The sequence below is a fragment of the Tympanuchus pallidicinctus genome, unplaced genomic scaffold, assembly GCF_026119805.1.
Source record: "Tympanuchus pallidicinctus isolate F22 unplaced genomic scaffold, pur_lepc_1.0 scaffold3, whole genome shotgun sequence".
In the NCBI taxonomy this organism is placed as follows: Eukaryota; Metazoa; Chordata; class Aves; order Galliformes; family Phasianidae; genus Tympanuchus; species Tympanuchus pallidicinctus.
Genome location: NW_026294747.1, coordinates 1,342,202 through 1,366,501, shown reverse-complemented (window position 1 = coordinate 1,366,501; position 24,300 = coordinate 1,342,202). Strand labels below are relative to the sequence as shown.

The 24,300-nt window shown below is 43.6% G+C and overlaps 1 protein-coding gene across 3 annotated transcripts in view; it reads left to right on the top strand.

Moving 5' to 3' along the window:
• Positions 1–24,300, top strand: part of MPPED2 (metallophosphoesterase domain containing 2) — a 173,150-nt gene that overhangs the window by 81,316 nt on the left and 67,534 nt on the right. For 2 of the 3 annotated variants that reach the window (XM_052692483.1, XM_052692485.1), the window contains one exon: positions 3,756–3,997. In XM_052692483.1, coding sequence (XP_052548443.1) covers positions 3,870–3,997 — 128 coding nt within the window. In that variant the 5' untranslated portion in view covers positions 3,756–3,869. Of the gene's footprint in view, positions 1–371; positions 510–3,755; positions 3,998–24,300 lie in introns of those variants that run through there. The other variant, XM_052692482.1, reaches the window with a different exon arrangement.

The following is a 24,300-nucleotide window of genomic DNA, read 5'->3' as shown; positions in this document are numbered from 1 at the left end:
GCGAGCCGCGGATCGCCGACCCCGGAGGCCCGAGACGCTCGGGATCGGAGCGAAGCGGAGCGGACCTCCCGGGGGGGCGCGGGCTCGGGCGGCTCCTCCCGCGTCTCGCGCCGCTCAGCCCGGCTCGCGGGGGCCGCGCTGCAAAGTTGGCGCGCGGCGGCCCCTCCGCCGGCAGCCGGCGCCCGGGCGGGGGCAGGGCAGGGCCGGGCCGGGCGAGCGGGGCCGGGCCGGGGGCGCGGGGCGTGGCCTGCGGCACGCGCCGGGCCGCCGTCGGCCGGAGCGATTGGCCGCCCGCGGCCGTCAATCAGCGCGCGGGGGGGGGGGGGACGAGCCCGGCGCCCCGCGGGGCCGCGGCCGGGGCGGCCCGGGAGCCGGCGGCGGGCGGAGGTGGGCGGCCGGGGTCCGGTCGCGGGCTGCCGGCGGCTTCGGGCCTCCCGTGTTCGGCGGCGCGTGGACGTGGCTCGAAGGGAGCCCGGAGTCGTTCCGCGAAGCCGTCGTCGGAGCGAGCGGTAACGAGCGGTAACGAGCGGCGGGGGAAGGCGCGGGGCCGGGGCCGCGTCGGGAAGCGGTGCCGTGCGGTGCCGGCCGACGGGACGCTTTTTGCAATTGAAGTCAGGGAGCGTCAGCGTTTATATTTGAGGGAAGCGCGGGTTTTTTATGCATCGACGTGCGCGCGCGTGCCTAGAGCTTCTCCGCGCAGTTCTCCGTTCAGCGCAGCGCCGTGGTTTCATGACTTATCCGTGTTAGTTTTCTGATACTTCGGTGGCGCGTTCGATTTGAAAGAAGCCTCGTGTCGGCTCGTGCCAGAGCTCCTGTGCCAGGAGGCTCCCGGCGGTTTGGGGCGCGGCGGTGCCCGGCTCTGCACAGTGCGGCTTCGTGGCGGTGCGCGCAGCCGGCCGGGTTGCGCTGCTCCTGGGTTGCGGCTGTACGGCTGTACGGCTGTGCTCCGTGCCGGGCTGCACCTGCGGCAGCGCCTCTCCTAGGAACTGCCGTAGGGCGCGGGCGGAGCGGAGTCCCTTCACGGATAAGGGAGATAATGCAACTTCTGTTATTTTGTGCTCATCTCCTGCCTTAATCTTCGGAGAGTGAGTACGTTTAGAGAAAAAACGGGAGGGACTCAAAATAGCCTTAAATGAAAGAAGAAAACGGATGGCTTACGCTCCAGATGAACGTGTTTTTAAAGAGCAGGAGTGCTCAGCTCCTCCTCGGTGGTTGTTGTTTTGTTTTTTGTTTTTTTGCGAGGTCTCCGTTAAATAAGCACCCAGTTGGGCACTGGCAGTAGGTGAGAGGTGCTTCTCCAGCCCGGCGGTGTCTGCTGGGTTTCATTTCTCAAGGATGCTCCTCGGCTTTGTGTTAATTTAAGCACAGGGGTTCATTCTCAACATTAAAGGCTAGTGCAGTGGGAAGCAATTGTAGCTCCTATGCTTAAAATCATTCTGAAAGTCAACTTTGAAGTATTTAATGCAGCTATTCAAGTACCCCTTAATCATTTGTTTTATATCAGCTTGTTGTAATTTTTCTGCAATGTAGATTATTATGAACTTTATAAAAATGCTTATTGTCTTTATGTACAATTCCCTCTCGTGAACAAATTGGATTTTTTTTTTTTCTGTGAGCAAACTATAATATGGAATGTAATGCCCTGACCTTTCTTGTGCTAGATTACCTCAAACACTGTGAATTAGCTTTTCTAAATATCCAAGCATGTTTTCTATTGGTTTGGCGTGTTTTGTATGGTAGCTTTTAATTGCAAAAAAAATAACATTAGACATGTAATTTTCACTCGACTTAATTTATGCAAAAAGCAAAACTTGGTCTTTTTCCTCGGGGCCTGGATGGGGAGCCTGCTTGTTAATGACAGTCATTTTTCCAACAGGAAGATGTTTTCATTTGTATTTACTTTTCAGTGCAGGGCAATTATGCAGTTCTGTGTTGCGAGCACTTCGTAGTCTGTATCTCAAAAGAATTACAGTTCTTGGAACAGGGCTGCAATTTGAAGCAGGTGTTGTTTTTTTTTTTTTTTTTTATACTGTTATGCAAAATAACACCGAAATATAATTGTAGGGGAAATTAAGGAAACAGCTGCAAACTCGGGATGGTAACCATTTAAGCAGTCGTTGCATTATCTTAAAACATAGCAAAGATTTGGCCTAATAAAGCTCACCTTGCTGATTTTTACCCCTAAAACTCTTCTGCTTATCCTTGGGAGAGGGGGTTAATGCAAAGAGCAGAGCATAACCTCAGCTTCTGGGGAGTACTGTCTCACTGATTGCTCTGTTTAAATAGGAACTTTATGGTTTAGTTTCATCTGGCCTTTTTTTTTTTTTTTTTTTTTTTTTCTTTTTTCTCTCTAAGCAATGAAGGAGATGAGGAATAGAACCCAATTACTGGAATGGAGGTTGCCGAATGTCTTAACCCAGCTAACATATGGAAGCCTACGTAGGCCTGAGGTTGTAAAATAATAAAATAAATGGCCTATAGCAGGCCATCTGCCATTTGCAGGGCAGTTTTGTCGTACTTCATGCCAAACTGGAAATTAGTCTTTGTATTCAAAATATATTTTGAATGCAAATCAAAGGTTCGAAACGTTACACGTGGCAAACACGTTTTGGTCTGGAAGCTAAGAGAAGTCGGGAATATCACACTGGAAAAAACATTGCTCAGTTTGATGCTCGGGTGTCAGAAGTCTCCTCTTTCTTATCTCTTGCTGGTTCTGTAAATTGCACACCGGTGTGTGTAGAAACTGAAGAGTAAGTCAGCTGCTCCGGGGTATCAGCATTTCACTGAAGCGCTGCAGCTCTGGTAGTTTCCCCAGCTGAAGCTCTGCAACAGTGCTTTGAAGAGTTGCTCATCTTGAAAGTATTCTGCAGAAATCCGCTGAGCAATCTTCCCAAAGTCCTTCTGAAGGCAGGCGGGCCGTGGGGCATCCTGAGCTTATTGGTGCAGGAAACTGAGGCTCTGGTTCTGGGGGGAGCAGAGGGGAAACTCAGTGCAGATAGGATTTGGGAAATTTCTGGCTTTCTCCTCATTCTTGTGTCACAGGATGCTTCCAGCCTTAGTGCAAAAACGTATCTAAGAGCACTTTGAAGATGAGAAAGATAAGGACACGCATAGTGAGGAAAAACATTTCTTTCATCTTAGGCAGAAATATTTACGCATGAAATTGCACTTAAATCTATCCGATAAATCATTACTGCCTGCTGATGAATCCAAACCAGTTTCAGTGCTACTGGACCGTAATGTGGGTATTTTGTTAGGGTTCTCTACATGCTAGCCTTCTTCCAGGCAGATGCATACATCGTTTCAAAGGTATTTGTGTGTGTTTTTTGCCTCATAACTGTAGGACTTTCTGCCTGGTGTCTGCTTCCTGCAGTCCCTCAGCTATGGCTCCTTCTGTGAAGCCACAGGAACAATTCGTGTCCTTCAGGAAAATAGTCTGCTTGTTAGTTTTCATGTTTGCAATTAGGCGTCACTCAAAACAAAGAATTTTAAGTGTGGAGTGCTTAGCTGGGGCTTTCCACACAGTTTGTTCTCCGGAAAATAAAACCCGTTCTTAAGCATCCATGCTCCCAGCCCACGTAGTGGTGATGGTGTTCATGTGGTGAGCACAGCTGTGAGTAGCAACGAGGGGTACAGCGGCGACGGGGGCGGACGGACGGACGGACGGGGAAGGGAGATCTCTGTCTGGAAACGTGGAGAGGTGTCCGTGCGTGCCTCTATCTCCCCACAGCTGAGCATGTGCTGTTTCCTCACAGCTCGGGGCTGCTGGCGAGGAGCTGCTCGGCCTGGGGAGCTGCCAGGAACACGATGCCCTGCCCTGCTCTCGGCCTTGGGAAGCTGTGAGTTGCTCATGTCCATAAGGAGGAAGGATGGCTCATGGAATTCCTTCACAAGGCAAAGTTACCATAACGGTGGATGAGTACAGCTCCAACCCGACGCAGGCCTTCACGCACTACAACATCAACCAGAGCAGGTTCCAGCCTCCACACGTGCACATGTAAGTATTGCCGATGTCTGTCCGTCTGTCCGTCCGTCCGTTCCCGCAGACCCGGCTCTGCGCCGCTGCCCTGCTACCTGCCCGAGGCACCCGTGCCTTTAAAATCCAAGCTCCCTTCCCCCGGCCCTCCCGCTCCTTGCGAAATAGGTCTAATTGGGACTAATTGTCCCCCTCCCCCCGGTCACCGCATCCTTTGTCCTCGCGGCTGTGGGGATCGCGTGCCGCACTCCGCCGCGTAGCGCTAAGCGGAGCCACGACGGGTCGGAGCGCTGCTCGGAGCGGCGGGCACGGCCTGACCGCGGCCGGCCGAAGCTCGGCACCGCGGCTGCGTTTCTCAACCCAGCGTCGCCTTAACTCTCAATTTCCTTCCCATTGTTCGGGCGGGTCTGATCTTTATCGGTTAGCTCTGTTAAGGTTATTTTTCTTTCAAGGCTAATAGACTGAAAAGCACTTGAAACTAAAACAAAGAGGACATCTCTTGACCTGCTCTCTGCCATTGTGAGTCAGGATTCGGGGTGATGTCATGCTATTGAAGCTGATAAGGATTTTGCATAATAAGAGTGAAAAAGTTGTAGGCTACTTGGTTGCATTTTGTTATGTAGAAGCCTACCGGAAGGGACACAATGCGAGAGTTCAGCACCTTCTAATAGGATTTCATGTGGCTCCCATCTTCTGTAAAGCAACTTGCTGAGGAAGGATGCTGGAGTGGCTGCCGTGTTCGTGACCGTTGGCGTTTTTGTCAGTTACTTTTGGTTTATTTCTGCAGCGATGCTGTAATTCTGCTTCAACCTGCGTTTCCATTTCTTATTCGCTGTTCAGATCTTTTGTCAGCAAATTTCTGTTTTGCAAGTTTTGCACTCCAGACCGCGCTGCTGACTGACACTGAGCGTGAACTCAGGACAAACAATAGAGATTTGGAAAGCAGTTTTAAAGAGCCCTTGCTAACCGACTGGTTTGAATGGGAGCTGATTTTAGAACCAACGACAGCCAGTGTTCAGTGTCTTAAGAACTATTCTTCTCTTATGAAGAATTATTCATCCTTTGTTTCAAATGTGCGCAAATAATTGTGCTCCCCTAATAACTTGTGCATATCTTAAATGGTGCTGACTGACAGATATCCGAAGATATTTCACTTTTTTGGAGACATCATAAACTTGACAGAAATACTGACACAATAGGCTATGTCATAGTGACAGTATTTAAAAGACAAATAGCTGAAAGACTGCAGCATTCTTAAATTCATCTATGGATGTGTCATATGGAAAGGGGGCTCAGAATTTAAAAAAAAAAATTGGGAGAAGATTAGTCTGAGAAAGTCACAGCAGAACACAGATACAGCATTGCAGCACAAGGGATGAGTTGGGGCTGTAGTTGATAGCAAGTGATGGGTTTTGTAAGACCTGATGAGGAAAAGGTGATAGGATCCTAATAAGTGCCAGGAGCTGTGGGCAGAGCAGAGTGAGGAGTGAAGATGTGACAAAGTGGATGGCAGGAGAAGGGAATACTGTAACTTCAGAAGGGGGCTTTATTTCCTTATTTGTCAACCCAGTGTTTTTAATGGAAGCACTGTGTATGTTTCTGAAACTGTGTCTTCATGCAAGAAGTCCTGAACAGAAAACTGATAGAAGCAACATTAACAAGGAAACAGTGATTAATTTTTATGCTGTCGTCTTTGATAGTGCCCCGCTGCTGCAGCTGTCAGGGTTGTTACATGAGGTTTTGCAGTTCTGCTTTTCTGTTTTGCTGTCTGCATGCATTTTTATTTAAAGATGGTGTTTGAGGAGGTTTTCTTTTTTTTTTTTTTTTTTTCAGTGAAAAGTTAATATTAAAAAACTGTGGGCTGCTGAGTAATTTGCAAAGTAACACAGAAACTGAGCGTTATGACGTGTGTGAGTAGCTGGACAATCTGTTGCTCCAGGGCCCTGCTGCATGCCATCAGTCAGCGGCTGGACGCAGTTTCAGGACGTTGCTCTTCCCCAGAGGAACTAATTTGTAAATTAGTTATTTCTTTATGCATATGCATCTTCACGTGGAAAGTTAAGAGCTGTATTCTTGGCCCATATCGAGCCATTTCTGTTTGTGGTATTCGTCGGGTCGGATTCTCACCTCACATGGAGTAAATTAAGAGCCCTTGGAATTTCACCAGTGCAAAGATGATGTTTAAAGAAGTACTAGAATTACTTCTTTAAGTACTTCCTGCTCCCTGAGGCTTTATTTTTTTTCCCCCCTGCTTTTATTTTGTGCCTTTCACATAGCAGTGTTACGTAGTTTGATCATCATGGATGCAGTTCTCGTTAATTGTCTTAATACATGTTTTTACTCCAGTGCTTCTTAGTGTACCCATGTAAGTGTTCCATCAGGTAAATAACAGGGCATCAAAACTCCCTTCGCTTAGGCTGACTGATAGCAGTTTTGTCCATTGCTTCGATGTTGTGTGGTATGGATTCCATGACTTTGTTCAATCTTGGTGCTATTTCTCTGCTAATTAATGTTTGAGCAGGTGGACAGTTTTCACTGCAAGGTTATTTTGGATAAAGGGATAGAGTGCTGAGTTATTGGAGGCAATGAAACCCTTAGATCTCACCCATTTTCTGAAGATGTTATTGAATGTTTGCATTTGAATGTTCTGTACATAGAGTATTTATCTTTGCTTACTTTTAATTGACTACACCGCCTCAGTTCCCTGTTTTAAAGGGCAGCTGCAAAATGATGATGATGATGTGCATATATTTGCTTCTTAATGATGATAATTCTTCTGCAAATTGTAGCATTTTGTTAGGAATTATGATTTCCAGAGGCGATTGCTTCTTTGTTGCAGTGCTGCCCCCTCTGTTCTGCAGCACTATGGATTGAGGGGACTTTAGTATGAGACCCATCTGAGGGCTGGGAGGCTTTAAAGAGCAGGAAGGTGCTCTTTCTAGTAATGAGGTTTAGAAAGAAAACAAAAGGTGTGTAAGTTTGTTGGGACCCTTGATATGTTGTGCATGAGGCCGCGGCCAGTGGTGCCAGCAATGCAGGTGAGCAGCCATGGGATGCAGCCCTGGGGCAGCATCAGCACATGGAGAGGAGCTGGCAGCCCGTGATCCATCCAGAGGAGCAGTGATCATGCTCATCAGCTTTCCTTAGCCCTCACCAAAATGGCTGGGTAGCTGGCTTTTAGCATGCTGGGGGTACACAGCAGAACTCTGGTGTCTTTTAAATGCAGTACTAGTGAAGTAAGAAAGAGAAGAGGTTTCAGTGCAAGAGAAAATCTTCTAATGAGTTTATGCACACCTGGAGATACAATGAATGATCTGCAACTATATAATTTTACTGCCTTTTCTGTACTAGAGTAATTCCCCATGTGAATATTCTTATTTTAAAATAGAGTATAAACATTGAGTTTTATATAAGTAGAACTTTATGTACTTTATCCAACTATACATATATGTGTATGAGTGTGTGTAAAAGTGAATCTATATTAATAATGGTAACATAAAAATGCAGTTGTATACTCAGAAGAAAAAACATTTAACTCTGATAAAGCCTTAAATCCTTGAGACCCAAAGATCTTGTTAGGCTTCTCACCTTGACAAAGTGTCTGGTGTATTTTTTCTTTCAGGGAAGCCATCCTGCACATAATGGGTGAGATTAGTGGGACATTCGTGCATTTGATTTGTAACATTCTGTACTTGAGCTTCATGTAAGGTGTATGATATTTAGGGAGAAGGAGAAAGATTGGCAGTGGTAGAATACGGACTCACTTGACATTGAGAGAATAGAGGTGTTCGTACATTGAGGAATTTTGGTTGAGAGAATACAGAGATTGAGAGTGAGCTGGGTAGCTGTGACTGGATGAGGCATTTCAGGTGGTGCTGATGTGCTGAACAGTCACAGCTTTGGTGCCAGGTGTTGCTCTGTCAATTAAACAACATTTCTTAGAAGAGCAGACGGAGCTCGTGAGCATCTTAGTTGCTTTCACTCCTTCACTACAGAAATAATAATAAAAAAAAATAACAAACAGTACAACCCAAACCAAGTAAATTACATTGAAGTACATAGGAACAGGAGTACATTGAACAGCAGAAGTTCAAACTTGAGTCTTCCTTCTGTCTCAGGTGATGTTCACTGAGGGCTTCTGCTCACCTTCTGCAGTCTGAACTCCCGTCCCTCTGCTATCTCTGAGGCAAGCATGGCTGCTGAAATGCAACAGTTCCATCACACCACGAGTTACACAAAGCAAACCTGTTTCTCTACTCCCACTAAGCAGCCAGCAGCAGCCATTCAGCTGCCTCCAGAGCAGCTGAGCTGCCCATGGGAAGGGGGATTCCAGCAGAAAGGAGGGGAGGACAGCTGGAGGTGAGAATCCTTACAGCTGTCCCAGGATCGAGAGTCTCCCCTCAAGAAGAGGGCCACTAACAGACTGCTTTTTCTCATTCTTGTGCAATAGAACAATGGAAGCTGAGCTGCAATTGTCATTAAGAAAATATCTGTGCGTGTGTCTCTGTGGGTCTAAATAATGGAAGATTTCTATTTATCTTAATGATTTTAAATTGTGTACTTTGCAAAATCTAAGCATAAAATATGTTTTCAGTTTAGATTTCAAATGTAAAATGAGAGCTTTTTTTAATGAGGGTACACTTTAATTATATCTAAAGCCTTCTGAGATGCTTGAATGGAGCATGCTGGAAGTGAAACGTTTGTACAGTGGTGATATATGGCTCAGAGATTGCAGCCCTGTAATTAAAGCTCAAACTTAGTCCCCTTATATTGCGTTTATACAGTGTAGTCATATTGTGCTAATCTCTCTTGAAGAATTGATTAAGTTTCTGACCTTTCTTTTTGTCACTGTTAGAAGGAACAATGCCAACCTAGCTTTAAAAATATTTAGGCATCTCTGGAAGACTGATGCTCTAAAAGTGCCAATATTGTTATTATAACAAATGTAGGACAGGAGTAAAATAATGTTTTGTCACCTTTTCTCTGCTGATTACTCTATTTTCATCTTACATTGTCCTCAGATGGAAGCCACAGCTGGTTTAACTTGGTGATAGAGCCGTGCTGGCGGGAACAGGCTGACCCACACTTCCCACAGACCCATCAGCGTGTTGGTCAGACCCCAGGTATCATGTAAGGCCTCGTGCAGTTAGCCCTAGTGGTCAGAATGGAAGAACACAGCCCGTTGGGTGAAGCTGTATCACTATAATCAGTCACTGAGAACACACGGCTTCTTTGTTTAACGTATTAGGACAGTAGGGATGTCGTGGAGGCAGCAGATTCCAGATTTTCTTCAGCACGTGGAAGGTGAAGGTGTGATCTGGTATGCAAAACAACTTCTAGAATATAACTGGTTTCCAGACAGGGAGTTGATACTTTCTAGAATTTGCAGGCACCACATGGGGAAACCCATCCCTTTTTTCAGGCTCAAGATTTTTTTGCTAGTAGCAGAACAAGGACAGGCCTGCCTGCCTGCCTGTCAGAGGGGATGAGAGCTTGTTCCTTGTGATGCAGGGCGACTGCAAGCCCAAAGCCTGTGTGTGCCTACCTGTAACACATTTTATTTACAAACCCTTGTTTGACTATCGTGTTAGATAAATAAGAGAAAGGAAAGCCCTGCAAACAGTGTGGATTTAGAGGTCTGTGTTGTATGTCAAATGACCACGTGCAGCTTGCTTGCTTCTGTTTGATGTAGAACTGTTTTCAGATGTTAATGTTGAACGTCACTTTTGTTCTAAACGTTGCGCAGGAACATTGGAGTTTCCATTTCTGATGTTGAGCGTCTTCTGTTGGTGGCTCTAGTTGTACAGTCAGTTGCCTAGCATGACTTATCTACAGAAAAAAATGAGAAACAAAAGGACAAGCGCGTCTCCTTCCCAAAGGAGCACTTGAGGACTTTTGCTTAAGAACTCGGTAAAACATTTGGGTGTAGCTTGAGAAAATAGGCCATGCTTAGTTATAGCAGAAGTTCATGGGTGCAGGGAGATTTCTTTAAATCTGCATCTCTTACAGTGAGCTGTACAGTTATTTACTTGAAGAAATAATAAAAGCGTGGCCCATCTCTTCTCTTGTAGATCACAAACCCAACAGATAGCTCACCTGCCGTCTCTCTGCTGTCAGAGGAGTGTTTGCCCCTGGTTTTTATAATAGGCGTATTTTCTGGATACACATCATTATGTTCAGTAGAGAGACAAGCAGGAAAATTGCAACTCCTGCTTTCACCTAAAGATTGCTTAATTATTGTGCTGTGGCATATTGGAAGAAGCCTTTTTGTCCCAGATATTGGATTTCATATTCCGAGAGCCTCTATTCCCTGCACGCCGCTTGACATAGGTCTAGAAAGATTCCAGCAGATGTTGACAAGGCGAATTCAGGACTGGAGGCTTCCTCGCAGCAGAGTCCCCACTTACTGCACCGGGCATTAACTTCTATCAGCACATTAGAGGTAAAAGCACACGGCCATTAGCTAGCACTGCCTTCCCAGGAGGGAGCAGATGGAGAGAGGCTGGGGGAGGGAAGGAGTATGATAGAGGGACTTGATCTGATGTATCTGTAAGCCAGGAGACTGGCTATTTACCACGTTTACAATTTCTCTGGTATAAGGAATTGAATGTAGTGACTGGGAGCGCCGGGGTCAGCACATTACTCCTCAATGTTTAGCTATTGTATCAGTTTATGGAAAGGAAAAGGTGCTAGCCCAGTATATCTTCCCTCATGCTCACTTTCTATAGAGAGCACAAAGGAAAAAGTCATTACTTTTTAATTACTGTAAGCTTCTTTGTTTCTTAAAGCACATTTGCTTTTGGTTAGAATTACCAAAGGCTTCTTTTTCTCTCCCGTGAATGGTGAAGCAGTAGTTTTCAGGAAAATGAGAATTGTTCAGGATTGTAATTTCATGTGGGATGGCACATTTAAGAAATTGGAGCACTGTCCTATGCTCTTTGTAAACGCGGTGATTAGTGCCACTTACTGCTTGCAGTGGGACAGGGCTGGTTTCTAGGAGTTACCAAACTGAGTGGTTTCTTCAGTTTTAAGCTATGGTTCTTGATGGAGTTTCTTTCCTCTGGCTGTTGACAGTGTACACACAAGGTTATGATAATTAAATGATATTAAAGAAAAAGGGATTTTTGTCTTTGATTTGCTTGTTTTGTAAACTTCAGCCAGGCATTTGCTTTTCCTCCCTGATGTTAAGTAGAGAATAAATTAAAGCAAGTCAGTACAAACCTATTAGCATTTTATAAAGAATTCAAGAATTACCTTTGAAATTACTTGAAAATTGTTGAAATCAGTATTTTTCATTTTGATTGTGTTTCTCTTGACGTGTTTGATTTTCCGTCGTCTTTTGTTTGCTAAACAATAATGCTTGCAGCTCTGGAAGGGAGGCATGTTTATAATAGTAGCAGAACAGAATTAATTCTTTTTATTCTGTACCTTGGAACTAAACATATTTCCACTTGGGACACACGCTTTGGGTCACTGAGGGGGAATTATGGCTCATGTTACATTTTTGGATCTTTTTGATGGCATTTTAAGTGTTTGTGGAGATTTCTTCTATGGTTTCTCTGCTAGAACTGTTTCCAGTATAATGAGGCTGCACGGATCAAATCCTGCAATGCAAGTTTCAGACATCCTGGTAATGATAATCCTCTAGGGGTCGTATATGGTTTTTTGTTAGTGTGGTTTTTTGCTTTTGTTTTTGCGCTCTGACCTTTGACACGGTGTGCTGCTAGGCTGCTTTGCATTGCAGCTGAGTTTGTGGAAGGACCACGCATCCTATTTGTCTTGGAACCTGGTTCATCCTGGTAGCAAAATGAAGACCTTGAGCTCTTGAGGTTTTCATCGTTTGTTGTTACTTATCTGTCAGCATAAATGCTACACCTTCAAGAAAGCGGGGTGTTTTTAAACTGTACGTAAAGAAAGTGAGGCCTTTGTTTTCTGTGAACCAGAAAAGAGAGGAAATCCTGACATAACTTTCAAGGAAATTAAATGATCTTCGTTTAGGAGGGTTTTCTTTTTTCATTCCTTTTATATATATCTTTGCGTTCAGTCAAGATAGGCAAGAGGGGTGTTAATTTAAATTGAAAGTTAGCTTTGGATCGCCTGGCTTTCTTGGTCATCTGTTCATACCATCAGTTGATACTGTGATATGCATGAGTCATTATTTTGAGCGAGCAGTTCTCTTCAAAGGCTTTCAAAGCATCATTCTGCAGAATGGGGAGGACCTTTTGTGAATCATTTCAATCACTGTAAAGCTATAAGCTGTAAACTGAAACACTGAGTTGTATTGTAGTATTGTACAGTAGTGTTTTTGATTAATTAGATGAATCAGTTAAAAACAAATGAAGTGAAGGTCTGTCGAAGATTTGGTATAAGAAATGACAGTTTTCTGAATATCTAGTCCAAAAAAGACAATTCAGTTTCTTTAGGGTCCAGGCACTTGTCCAATAAAGTGCGAGAAGAATGTACTGGAGGTGAATAATGCATGGTGGTAAGCAGGAGGCATTGGAAATGGAAAATGAGAAGTGGAGAACGGAGCCCAAATATGCAGAAATAACCAGAGGTAAGATGTTGGCCTGAAGTGTGCTTCCTGGCACACCTTGCACCTGCAGCTCTATCTCATTTGTTAGGATTTTACTATCTGCATATGTGCTTAAAGGCAAACTTGTTCTTGCATGCAGTTTGGAAATAACATATGACACATTACTGCTACAGCATCAGTATCAGTCTCTTTTGAGCCTTATAATTATACTTAATTTTTCTCCACGTATGCACACAGAGCTGTTGTAGTTACTTTCAAGCTTCCCACATAAGTTTCCCCACAGATGACTGTCCTGTACCTGTACCAGGGACCTGATGTGCAGCTGCCAGGGAGATGTCTGTTCAGACTGCAGCTGCTTCAGAGGGCACCCGTTACAGTCATGGGCTTTGTTATGTGAACATCTTTATAGGAGCTAAAGCAGAGTCAATGGGAGATTTTCTCACTGTTTAGGGTTGGATTAGCCAATAAGCTCTAAATGAAAATTGGGTATCCTGCAGTATCTGTCCTGTGAGTCACCTGATCTTACAGTATCCTGTATATTTGTAGTGCGTGAGCAGTGCTGACAAGTGCTTTCAAAGGATGTATGGATTTTCCCCTCTGTTTTCCAAGCAGAAAAGGGCAGAGAGTGGGAGTTAAACGTTGACTCACCTATGGCATAACTGAAGTATGTTATATATTAGCTGCAGCAGGTATCTGCTTGGAGCTGTCATGCCCAGGAGTTGCATTAGGCAGCACTTAAACAGGAGTTCCTAAAGGCTGATCTCACTTCTGCAGTCATTTTGGTCCAGTGCAATAGGAAGGTTGTTACTACACGTGACATCAGATATGACTGCATGCGTTCTTTGAGCACGCTGGAGTTAAAGTCTGTTCTTGTCCTCTTTGGGAACACGATGTGTTTCACCCATTGCTATCTTGCAGCAGTCATACCACGTCTCCTAGATGCAGAAGTAATCGTGGATACGGCACTAGTTGCAAGCTGAGGTTTTAGTGATGTTGGTTCAGTGGCTCTTGCAGCTCTCGTTAATGAAAGGATGTTTAAAAACAGGTGGGTATAGTATTAAACCAATGACTGCATATGGCACACCTAAAAAAAGGTCTTCTATTTGTGTTCCTAATGCTGCTGCCTGTGTTTTTGTAATAACAGAGTGACCTGGCAGTTTAAGCAAGTTAGGAGTTCAGCTGTACAAAGCAAACATTAACCCCCACGTATCTTTTGGTAATTAGCAAAGGTGACCTGTAATCACCAGAAGTCTTGAAGCTGAAGTGAGACACATTAGTAGGTATTTCCCTCACAGTGAGAATCTTAATTTGAGATGGGATGGGGGGACACCGATCCACATGCGCTATTTAAATAGCTCTGTACTCTGCATTATAAATATGCACCGGATGCAGGGGAGAAAACCAGCACCATTCTCTCAGGATGCTGTTAGGGCCAAGCAGAATCTCATTAGGGACAACTTCAAAGATCGGTTCCTCATGTCCATAAAAAACAAGTGTAAATTATCTTCTGTGAGCCTGCTGTTAGCAGTTGCACTGTTACATTATGCATGATTCTAGACTGCACATAGTATGAACAAGCTGCACTATGCTCCATTAGTGCGTTTCTTTTTTGTGCTAAGCCTTGCAGTTTTGCTATTTATTGCTGTTATTTTGGCTAATACGCTGTTTGACTTAAAATCTCCTCTTCCGTTAGCTTTTAGTAGTGACACAGTGTCTGGGAAGGGCATTCAGGTTCTACAGCACTTGTATTTTTACATGGGTTAGCATGCAGACGGCTCTCTATCCACAGCTTTACCTGCTTTCTCATCCTGCTCTCTGCACTTGTGAGGAAGTGAATGCTCCTGAGCTTCCCGTGATGCTGCGCTGCAGCACTTGACCTCAATACTTATGAAAATAAAATGGTAGCAGGTCGAACTTCATTAACGTGCCCATTCACAAAGCTGAATGCTCCACTGTATGCATCCAAAAGGCCAGTTTGTTATCATTGCTGGGGGAATATTTCAAAATAGTGAAATGCAACTTCTGTGCAGGGAAGTTTTGTCGCTAGCTTCAGTGGGGTTGAGACTGGAGTTGAAGACTTCGTTACCTTTGCAGAAGCAGTAAGATGTTGCAGAATGCACTCTTAAACTGAGCTACGTTTCTAAAAAGGATGGAACACTTTTTTTTTTTAATATCACGTTTCTGCCTTTCTTGTTTAGCTTAAGTACTGAAGTTTAATACAAGCACAGACAAGACCAGTGCCACAGAACACTAGGTACAGTGATGGAGCCAAGCTAGGGAAGCGTTTGCACGTGTCCTCTTTGCATCCCTGGTGGGTTCAGTGCTTCCTTCTCTCGTGATGCTGATCCCCTGAGCAGCCAGCAGTCTGACTTACAAGTGGGCACATGAACAGGGGCACAGGATTGAAAGGAAATGCCCTCTTGGAGCTGGGGCTGCTTCCCTGGGGTGCTGTGTGAGCACAGCCAACATTGTCCCACCTAAGGCTGAGCTGAAGATTTGGGCAAGATGGGAAAACAAAGCCACCTAATCGAGGACAGATTGTACTGGTAACAAAGCTTTACTGTGACAGCAAGCACTAGATGGAGGAGAACTGTGGAAGCAAAAGTCTTGCTCCTTCCAGAGCTGAGGGTTTTAGTTCTCTGTTTCACGTGTACCAGACTTTTTACTGTGGTAAAACATTGCAGAAATAATTTTCTCTGACATCACCTTCTAATGCATGGTTGTCTAATTCTTAGCAAAATTATCAAAGACCAAGTTCTTTACTCCAGAAGACTTCTGGCCACTTCAGCTGCCTTTTAAAATCTAGGAGCCAAAAAAAGCACCTCCTTCAATTTTAATTTTTTTTCCCTCAGAGGAAAAGGCAACTCTGCTTACTTTCTGTTATTAATAAGTCAGGAAGGAATGAAAAACACAACGTATGTTTGTTTCTGTATTTTTACGTGTTGTTTACGTATCGTTGCTGCTGACTGTCACCCAGAATGTCTGTGTGCAGCAATACCTCAGCAGTTTGCTGGGAGCTTGCTTCCCCATGACTTTCTTTTGACTTTGTTTTTAAAGCCTGTGAAATCCCGCTGTGGTTCATTATCTCACGAGGGAGTGATCAGTTTCATTAGGAGTTCAAGACTGCCGTGGGAGGAAGTCTGCATTTAACATCATTGTTCAGGTCTGACTTGTTGTCCGACAATAGCAGACAATGTTTGAAATGGCGATAAGATAAGAAGTGGCAGTGATAACCGTGCTGTAGGGTGACTGGAAGGGCATGAAGCAGCGGCTGGCCATGGGACTTGAAGGTCTGATTCTCGGTTGTGATGGTTGATTGAAATGCTCTTCTCGTGGAGTTGGCAGTTAATGTGGCGTTCACGTCAGCGTGTCCCCCAGGAGAAAATGAAGCGGTCATAAGAAAACAACAAAAAGCAAAGGCTGCAGAGCTGAGCAGAGCACAGCCATTTTTCATGTGCAATAAGGCCATTGCCGATTTTCAAGTTCAGATAAATACACGAGACTGAATAAAGACACGGTTTAGTTCAAAGAAGATAAAGGTGGAGCATGAATGGTTAGGGTGGAGAAGGCTGGAAAAGTAACATGTGAAGAGGGTTACGGAGTACAGTACAGTGAAGAAACTCCAGTCAGAGTTCCTGTTATCTTGCTATGTTGAAGTTAATTGCCTTTCTTTTTTCATTCATTTTGTTTGCTATTAATTGTTCTGTTTAGGAAGTCTGTTTCCTATCCAAGCCAAATACTGTCTCTAACAAAATGAGTTGTCTAGCATTTGAACATGCAATGCAAGATTAAACTGCGTCTGGAAATGGAGAAAATTCTCATTAGATCAAGGAGTTTCCTATTTGTCTCTCAGTAGGAAGAAAAAACCAATTGATTAACACTTCAGAAAATTACTGTGTCAGTTCAACATGTTGCTTCTGCTGAGGGGAGCGGCTCCCAGCCCTCATTCCTGCTGTGCCCAAGTGCTCTTACTGCTGGTTCTTTTGCCAGCCCAGTGAGCTGAATTGGTTGGTGGTGGGGTCACAGCTTCCAGGGCTAGATCCAGGCAGTGCTCGTGTCCCTAAAGGTGGCAAGGCAGGCACAGGAGAACAACTAGGTACGGGTCTGGGTATGCTGAGCTGTCCTGTGAGTGCTCTCTTCTGGGCTGTGATTCCTGAATGTGAAGCCTTCACTTATGGTAATGGTTTCAGTTAGAACTGCACTGGGAGTAGGACTGGGTAGAGGTTTGCCTGAAAACGTGCCTGGTTCTAAGAAGCATCAGAGAGGACATGACCAGCTGGCTGCCTGTAGGGTCACAGTGTAGGTTCTGAGTTAATGGGACAGAAAAAAAAAAGATCTTTTTTTTCCTGAGTTAGTGATGTGAAAAACAGCCCATGACTTCTCAAACTACTTTTCAGACTGACTTTTAAGGAGGGCTGAGATGTGAGCTTATACGTTCTAATCTTTTTGCGTTAGAATTCTTAACCAGATCTGTGAAAGGGATGAATTGCAAAGGCAATAATCTCAATGGGTTTGCTGGCAGAAGTGGTCACCTCCTGCGATTCAGAGCTTGGTGGGGCCTCATGAAAGAGAGGATCACGGGCTGGGAGCCTTCAGGGAGAATCCAGGAGGAGGTAACACTTCACTCTGTTTTGCTTAGTGGTGTGAAAATCACAGTGTAGTTCGTGCAGTCAGCAGCACTTCCCTGTGCTTACTTCCAGATACAGAACAGGCTGCATGTTGCGTTATCTGCAGTGTGCAGCTTTGACATCTTGTTAAACTCGTGGCAGGCCATACTGAATGTCCCAAGGCTGAATTCCCTTTGTAACACGCTGCAGTTGTCCCTGCACATACAACGTGTAGCCATCGTGCTTGGACTGGAATTGCATTTTTGCCACCAGGGTGGGAACTGCAGAGTGAGTGGCACGTGCCACTCAGGGGGCTTGCTAAATTCCTGCGAGGTTAGATTCCCTTCCAGCAGTTGTTCTATCGGAGCTGAGCGCTGCCAGGCAAATACCCATACGTAGGGCAGTCTTGGGCTTGAAGGTGCATCTGGCAGGCTGCCCCTACTAAGAAATGGTTAAATGGCAGTGCGAGCTGTTCTCTGGGCATGGCTGTTTAGCAAAGGTCAAGGGCAAAGGGACGTATGGTTCGTGCTTTGTGTACGTGCGCTTGTGGATGCATGCATAGGGAATGTCTTCATCACTGACCTGCATGGGGTGGTTGCCAGCTGCTCTCACAAGCTGGTCAACAAAAAGGGCATGTAATTGGAGTTGTGTTTGCAGCTCTTCTGGTGGCACACCTAGAAGGGCATACAAGTGTGGGATCGTAGCAGCGAGCTATTACTGCTGTGAGAAATGGTCTTTGGGAGATTGTGATGGTTTGGACAAGAAAATATCATTTCTGAGGACGAGAAAGGTCTGGGTGTGTTACCATTTGGTTTCTGCAGCAGCCTTCAGATGAAGCCATGCTGGAAGCTCTTGACCAGAGCCTCTTAATTCCAGAGCCGGTGTTGCCCCACATTAAGGGTGTTGTTACTCTGAAATCTTCACAGCCAGCAGCAGGTGAGGGAGCTCAGTACTTGGTAGGTCAGGGTAAACCAGTGGAGTAGAATTTGGTTGAATAATCAATTGCAGAAGGGATTTCTGGAACAGGCTGAAGTATCTCACCAGATTTGCCCTCAGGGGCAGTATTTGTTGTGAGTCAGACTGTAAGTCTGTTCTTGATTGCCAGAAAGTTTGGAGGGGAGAAGGAGGAGAAGGCTTGCAGGAAATTAGTCACTTCAGTCAGAGAACTAAGAACCCTAACTGCCGATTTTGTTTAGTATGTATGACTGTTAAAGTACTGATGTGAAGAGAGAAGCTCACATTCCTGTACCATTACAGTCACTGTGAACTTTGACTTCAGTGACTTCGGTAAGCACAGGCGCTTCGTGCTGTTCAACTGGAGATTTCAGTGGCAGTGCTGCAATACAGAAATGTAAAGAAACCCCCCCAAAAAAGGAGGGGGGAGGAAGGGGAGAAATGAATCCAGATGTAGGGGAGAAAGTGGTTAAAAGACAGCTGTTCCCAGATTTGAACACCTTATGCTTTTGTCTCCTTGAGCAACTTAGAAAAACACCCGTTCTGAGGCTGTGGGGATGGTGGAAAATTTTAGTCAATTACTTTTTACAGAATGTTTAGTAATGCTTTCTTTATTTATTTATTTTGCTGAAAACTCACAGAGTTTTTTAATTACTAATTTTTTTATTAGCAATTTCCTGTAACTTTGCAAAGCTGTCATGGAATTCTGTCATAGGCTGTCCCTAAAGATATCTCTTCCTGCTCCAGAATGGCAAGAGAACTAATATTTCATTTGCGTGCTGAGCAGAAATTGCTGTGTATGGGTAGGTGGGTCCAATTTTATTATTGCTCTTAGTTCGATCAAAAATCGGTTTGACTGTATAAAAAAAATCCCCCCCAAAAACCATAATGAAATGCCCATTAGTATAGCTGATGGTGACTGCACCCTGATGCACTTTGTAGGTTATGCAGTTTTGCCTTTGACTACTTCTGCAGTTTTATTGTGGATTTTAAAGCAGTCAGAGATTTCCTGAAAACCAAAATACATACGTGTGTGTGTGTGTGTGTCTTTATCTCATAAATGCTAAGAGGACAATAAAAAATGGAAAGCAAGGAGTGTGACCGCATAGGATGACTGGTTCTAGGAGTTTCTACAGAGAAGACAGTCCTGCAGCTGCTGTTCTGGAATTTCTCTTGGTGTGGATGCTCATATTCTCTAAGGAAAGAGCTTAAGCTAAATCAGAAAACAGAACTGTGCCTAATAAATAGTCTCCCTCAGGACTCATGTAGGAAAAGCTATGGTACTTTGGATTCACACACTCTTTTACTTCAGGGATACCTCCTCATATTCTCAAGCTTTAAGAATCCGGAAGGTCAAGTAAGACAGTGAAGATGCTCTTGCATTTTTGTTTAAGCTCATGGTTTGGCGGGCCTAAGGTCTAAATGTCTCTGTCTTTGGCTTGTTAGTGACAAGGCTGGTGGAACTCGTTTCTGTGTATGAGGCCTATTGTAAGAACTGACTGCGTGACCTGAAATGTTCCGTGATCCAGTTCATGCATGAGTTACACCTACCTAGGTTATTCCCATCTTAGTGTGAAATGATGCCTTCTATTTGTTTCCGTGTGGTTTGGAAGTGAAGATTTTAATGTGGCCAATCCTATGGCTGAAACAATGAAATTCCCTCTTCTGTTTTAAAGTGCAATCAGTGAGATTGCATTTGCATTGCTTGCAACTGAATTGCATAAGAGAATTTACATTGTCACATCTCATTCTGTGTCATAAAACGTTATGTGGTGCAGCCTGTTTCCTTCCTTCCCGGCCATTTTCGTGGTGATATCCTTTCTCTAAATTTCAAAGCTACTAAACGTTTGCTTTTTGGATTTGGTGTAGAAATCACTTTCTGCACATGCCACAGGGACCAACGTTTGGTATTGCACTGCATGTGGGTTTGGAAAGTAGTTAAGATTTCAAAGTTTTCAAGGTCTTGTGTTCAGTTGCATATTGAGCAGTTACCAAGCATGTTTGTTCAATTAACAATGCCTCAGAGTCAGGCAGAATAACTTTCCAACTATTCAGGTGTAGAAGCAACACAGGGAGTTGTTTCGGCTTATTTGGCTTTGGAAATGACTCGAGGAAAATACTGAATTCAGAGTGATTCTGTAGTGCTTTCCTCATTCCCCTGCTTTTGTTACTGCCATAGAAGTGACAGTAAATTATTTTTAAATTGAGTTTTCTAAAAGTATTCGTAAGGTAGATTTATGCCTTGACTGTAATTTCTTTTTACTTGTGATTTTTTTTTTGGAGGGCAGAGGGGAGTGCACTTTTGCAAGTAGATGGTATAACTCAGAAAGTAATTGCTAACTGCAGAAGTCAGTAAGCATTCTGATAAATGTGATGTCCAAGTATTCCCACTGAGGACACTTAATTCCTTATTTTTCTATGATAAAAGTAGAAGCTGAAAAAAATTGCTCTTAAATAACCCGTGACACTGTGGTTCCCCACAAAACCTTTGCTTGTTAACTACATTATTGATGAAGCCTCCTGGTGGTACATGCAGCAGTTCTTCTCCCAGTATTCCTTGTTTAAATGTGATACGTGACAAACAAGTGCCATAGACAAGTTACAGTGCTGAAGAAACAAAAATGCTCTGCTGGATTTTATCCATAAGAATTGTTTTTGCTTTGCATAAGAAGGCATTGCTGCTGAGTTCGAGGACATGTAGCTTTGCCTGAGAAGCATTTCTAAATAATGAGTGAGGTTTGAAAAGGAATGGAGGAAGAAAGAACGCACCATGCAGTTGTAAGACCTCCAGCTGAAGTTCGTTCATGCAGTGTTCTGCTCATGCACACTTGAGATTTTATTTTCCTCTCCCTCTGCTGCAACTTTTATCTACCAAGCTTTCTCTCCTTCATACTAATGTTTGCATCTTGAAACATTCTGGAATGTGTACTATTTGACCTCCAGTTTCCTTGTCATAGGTTGTTTAATACTGGAGAGGAAGAAAAGAGGGACAGAGCTATCTGGTATAAGCTTTTTTAGCTGGGAAAATGTTTGGAACAGTAAAAGAAAAGAACCTGCTTTTAGTATCTACAGCCCTCCGTTGCACTCACCCAGGAACTGCAGTATTGTTTGATTGAATCCAGTTCTGTCTGCAATTGGGTTTCATTTCAGACACGTATGACAGGAAGATGATGTTAGCTGTAATGAAGACGATGGCCCTGGGAAGTTAAGGATAGTTAAAAGTACAAAAATCTGTCGAGTAGAATTTGTCCTTTTTCATGTTCCTGTGTCTCCAGCATAGGCGCCATAAAGTTGGAGAACACACTTAGGAGCAGAACCTGATGCTGGTGTTTTCATCCTATTTGGGAGGAAAAAAAAAAAGCCACCAAAAACATGCTTTTCTCTAAGGCTAGTTCAGATCTGCCCCAAAATCTAAATCTGGAGTTGAAGTTGAGACTAAGATGAGTGATTGGTGTCAGAATTTGTAGCCGTGGAATTAGCGGCAGGAGAGAGATATTGGGCCAGCTGTGTGAGCATGTAACATGAAAGCTTATGTCACCTCAGTCAACCATTGCGTATGTGCAGCTTTTGGCATCCAGGATGCTCAGTGGGAGCTTGTTCTTTGAGGTTGTATAGGTGTTGGTAGAAGCTAGCTATTAAATCGCCCCTCTCGTCCTGTTGAGAAGAAAGGACTTCAGGGGAGCTGAATTGCAGTCTATATTGCATTGTCTTCCCTGCAGAAGAATTCTTAAAACTGAAGAGAATCTGGGAATTGAGACATTTGACAAGGGCCAAAGTACTTCATATACATGAATATAAGTGGCAAAAAGCCTTTTAAGACAGCATAGCTGTTATGAAGGCTTTTCCTTAGTAGGAATATGGGTGTTAGATACCCAGATTTAAGTGGAAGCATTTTATTACTAAAATCTTTAAAAAGATTTTTAAAGCCTAGTTGCAAGGGAGGGAATATTCATCCTCGTAGAGACACATTTTTGTACTGGTTCAGATTCACAAATGGACTTTGTAGGTAATTGTCTGCCAATTTATTTCCTTAATGTAATATCTCAGGCCTGGAGGAGGATGAAGAAAATTCTTTTCTTTTGGTTTGACTTCTGCAGTTTGCTTACAGGTTACTAACGTTGGTAGCTATTTTATAGGCATGCTGAAGGCACTCTGTGTTACGCAGTAACTTAAAAATGGGAACCAGTGATGCTTGCCCAGCATGAATTGTCCTTCCTTTGAACAGATTTTTTGGGCTCAGCTCCATCATCCCAATGGAAATGAAATTACAAGGAAGAGCAGAAGAGAGATTCTCATGATTAGCATTGCATTTAAGGGAAGGCCTAATTTCATTGAGGTTGGATTGGAGAGGGAGGGTTCTGCCTTCAGGTCAGAAAGCAAAATGACTGGGAAGGCTTGAGAAGTTTCTTACTTGCACAATGTACTTACCTGTGGTTTAAAGGATAATCCCTGAGCTGAGTGTCAGCAGAATTTCAGGTAGTTCCTATGCTTCAGACCAAGCATTCATTGGAATAAATAAGTAGATCAGAACCAGCATCAAATGCTTTCTGCAAGCACTCTAGCCTCAGTCCTCCCAGATCTCTGCTTATGAGTTCTGTACGGTTTTAGGATATTCCAGATTTCATTCTTGATACGAATGACCATCAAAACCTGGGTATATATTGCAGTAATTAATCTTTTAAAAAAAATCTTTTTTTAAAAAAAATAGAATTTTGTAATTATAGATGATGGTGGTAGTTTTATGCATCTGTCCGTCTGGCCAAAATCATCCGAGTTTGTGAGAGAAATGGCATTTCTGATGTCTCAAGGTAGAGCAAAACCAATTAAATTTCCTCCATCTTGGACATCTGGTTCATTTTGGTTTTGGCATTACTGTTTGAAAACCTATTTTACCATTGCATCAAGGGCTAAAGCCACCTCTGTGTTTTCCACCCCAGAGGTAAATCCACTCCATTTTATGACTCATGCTGTTTAAATAATACACTTTATTTCAGCATCACTCTTGTTGTGATACATAAATGTGAATCTTTCAAATCCCATTGTCCTTAAAATTGGAACCTAATTTGTATCTTCGTGGAGGTTGGGATTCCAGATTATGCCTTCTGAATGCATTGAATGAGTCGGTGCTTGTAGACCTTATAGCAGGGAAACAAAAACTTGCCTTCTACACAGACAACTTACTGACCTTCCTTGCTAGTGCATGTTCAGATCATCAGCAATTGAGTTCTTGCAGGGTGTACAGAGGGTAGAATTTATTGCAGTCCCCCAACAACAAAAGAATGTGGGAAAAATTCTTCTTAATGACTTCTAATTGAAACCATACTTGCATAAAAATAGCGTTTTACTGTTTTATTTAAAGCACAAACTTTTGAGCCTTAGAGTGATGCCGATACTGATGTTGATATTTTTTGAGTTTTGGTTTGCTTTTGTTACCTTTCGGAAGCCACTTATACACAAAATTTTAGAAAAGTATTTCCTTGACCAAAAATAAATTTTTATCTGCAAAGTGTTCTTTAACAGGATTTTCAAAAGCGCTTAAGTAATTCAGTTTCTGAATTTCCATTAATATCATAAGCACTTCAGAAAAAAACACCAGACTGCTGTTTGCACCCCAAGCACACCATAGCAGATCTGAATTTTATCTCCTCCTGGTTTTGTTACTGACCAGCATTTGGGGTTAACAGAGTTTGGAGTCGTTGTTTGTCGAGGTTTATATCAGGCTGAGAAGATGTATTTGTGCAAATACACATTTGTGTCTTTGCCCTTACGCAGAGGGTTTTCTTAGTTTGCCCAAATTCTGACAGTGGATAATGTAAGCCTTTTCTGTTTAATCTCATAAATCTCACTAGAAGTAAACCAGCCCCAACCTGTAATAAAAAGATCCATCGTTTCCCTTCAGCTCTAATTGTTGGAAACATGAGCAGTAAGCTGCTGAAGCGTGCATTGGATCCTCGTGTGGCTTTGGAAATGTACTTTTTTCTTTTCATATTGCACCAAGTCACAATTAATGACATCTCTGAAAGGAATATCAGACCTCTGCTTTAGTTTCCAGAGCTCTCTCTAAGGTTTTGGGGGGTGACACATGTACATAGATGTTTCCAGCAAAGGTGTAACTTTTAAACTGTTTTGTGGCAGTCTGCTCTTAGATTTGTGTGCTTGTACAAATAAGGCTTACCCACGAGAATGCTGAAAGGTGTTTTGCATCTCATTTCTTTTAGTCAGAGGAT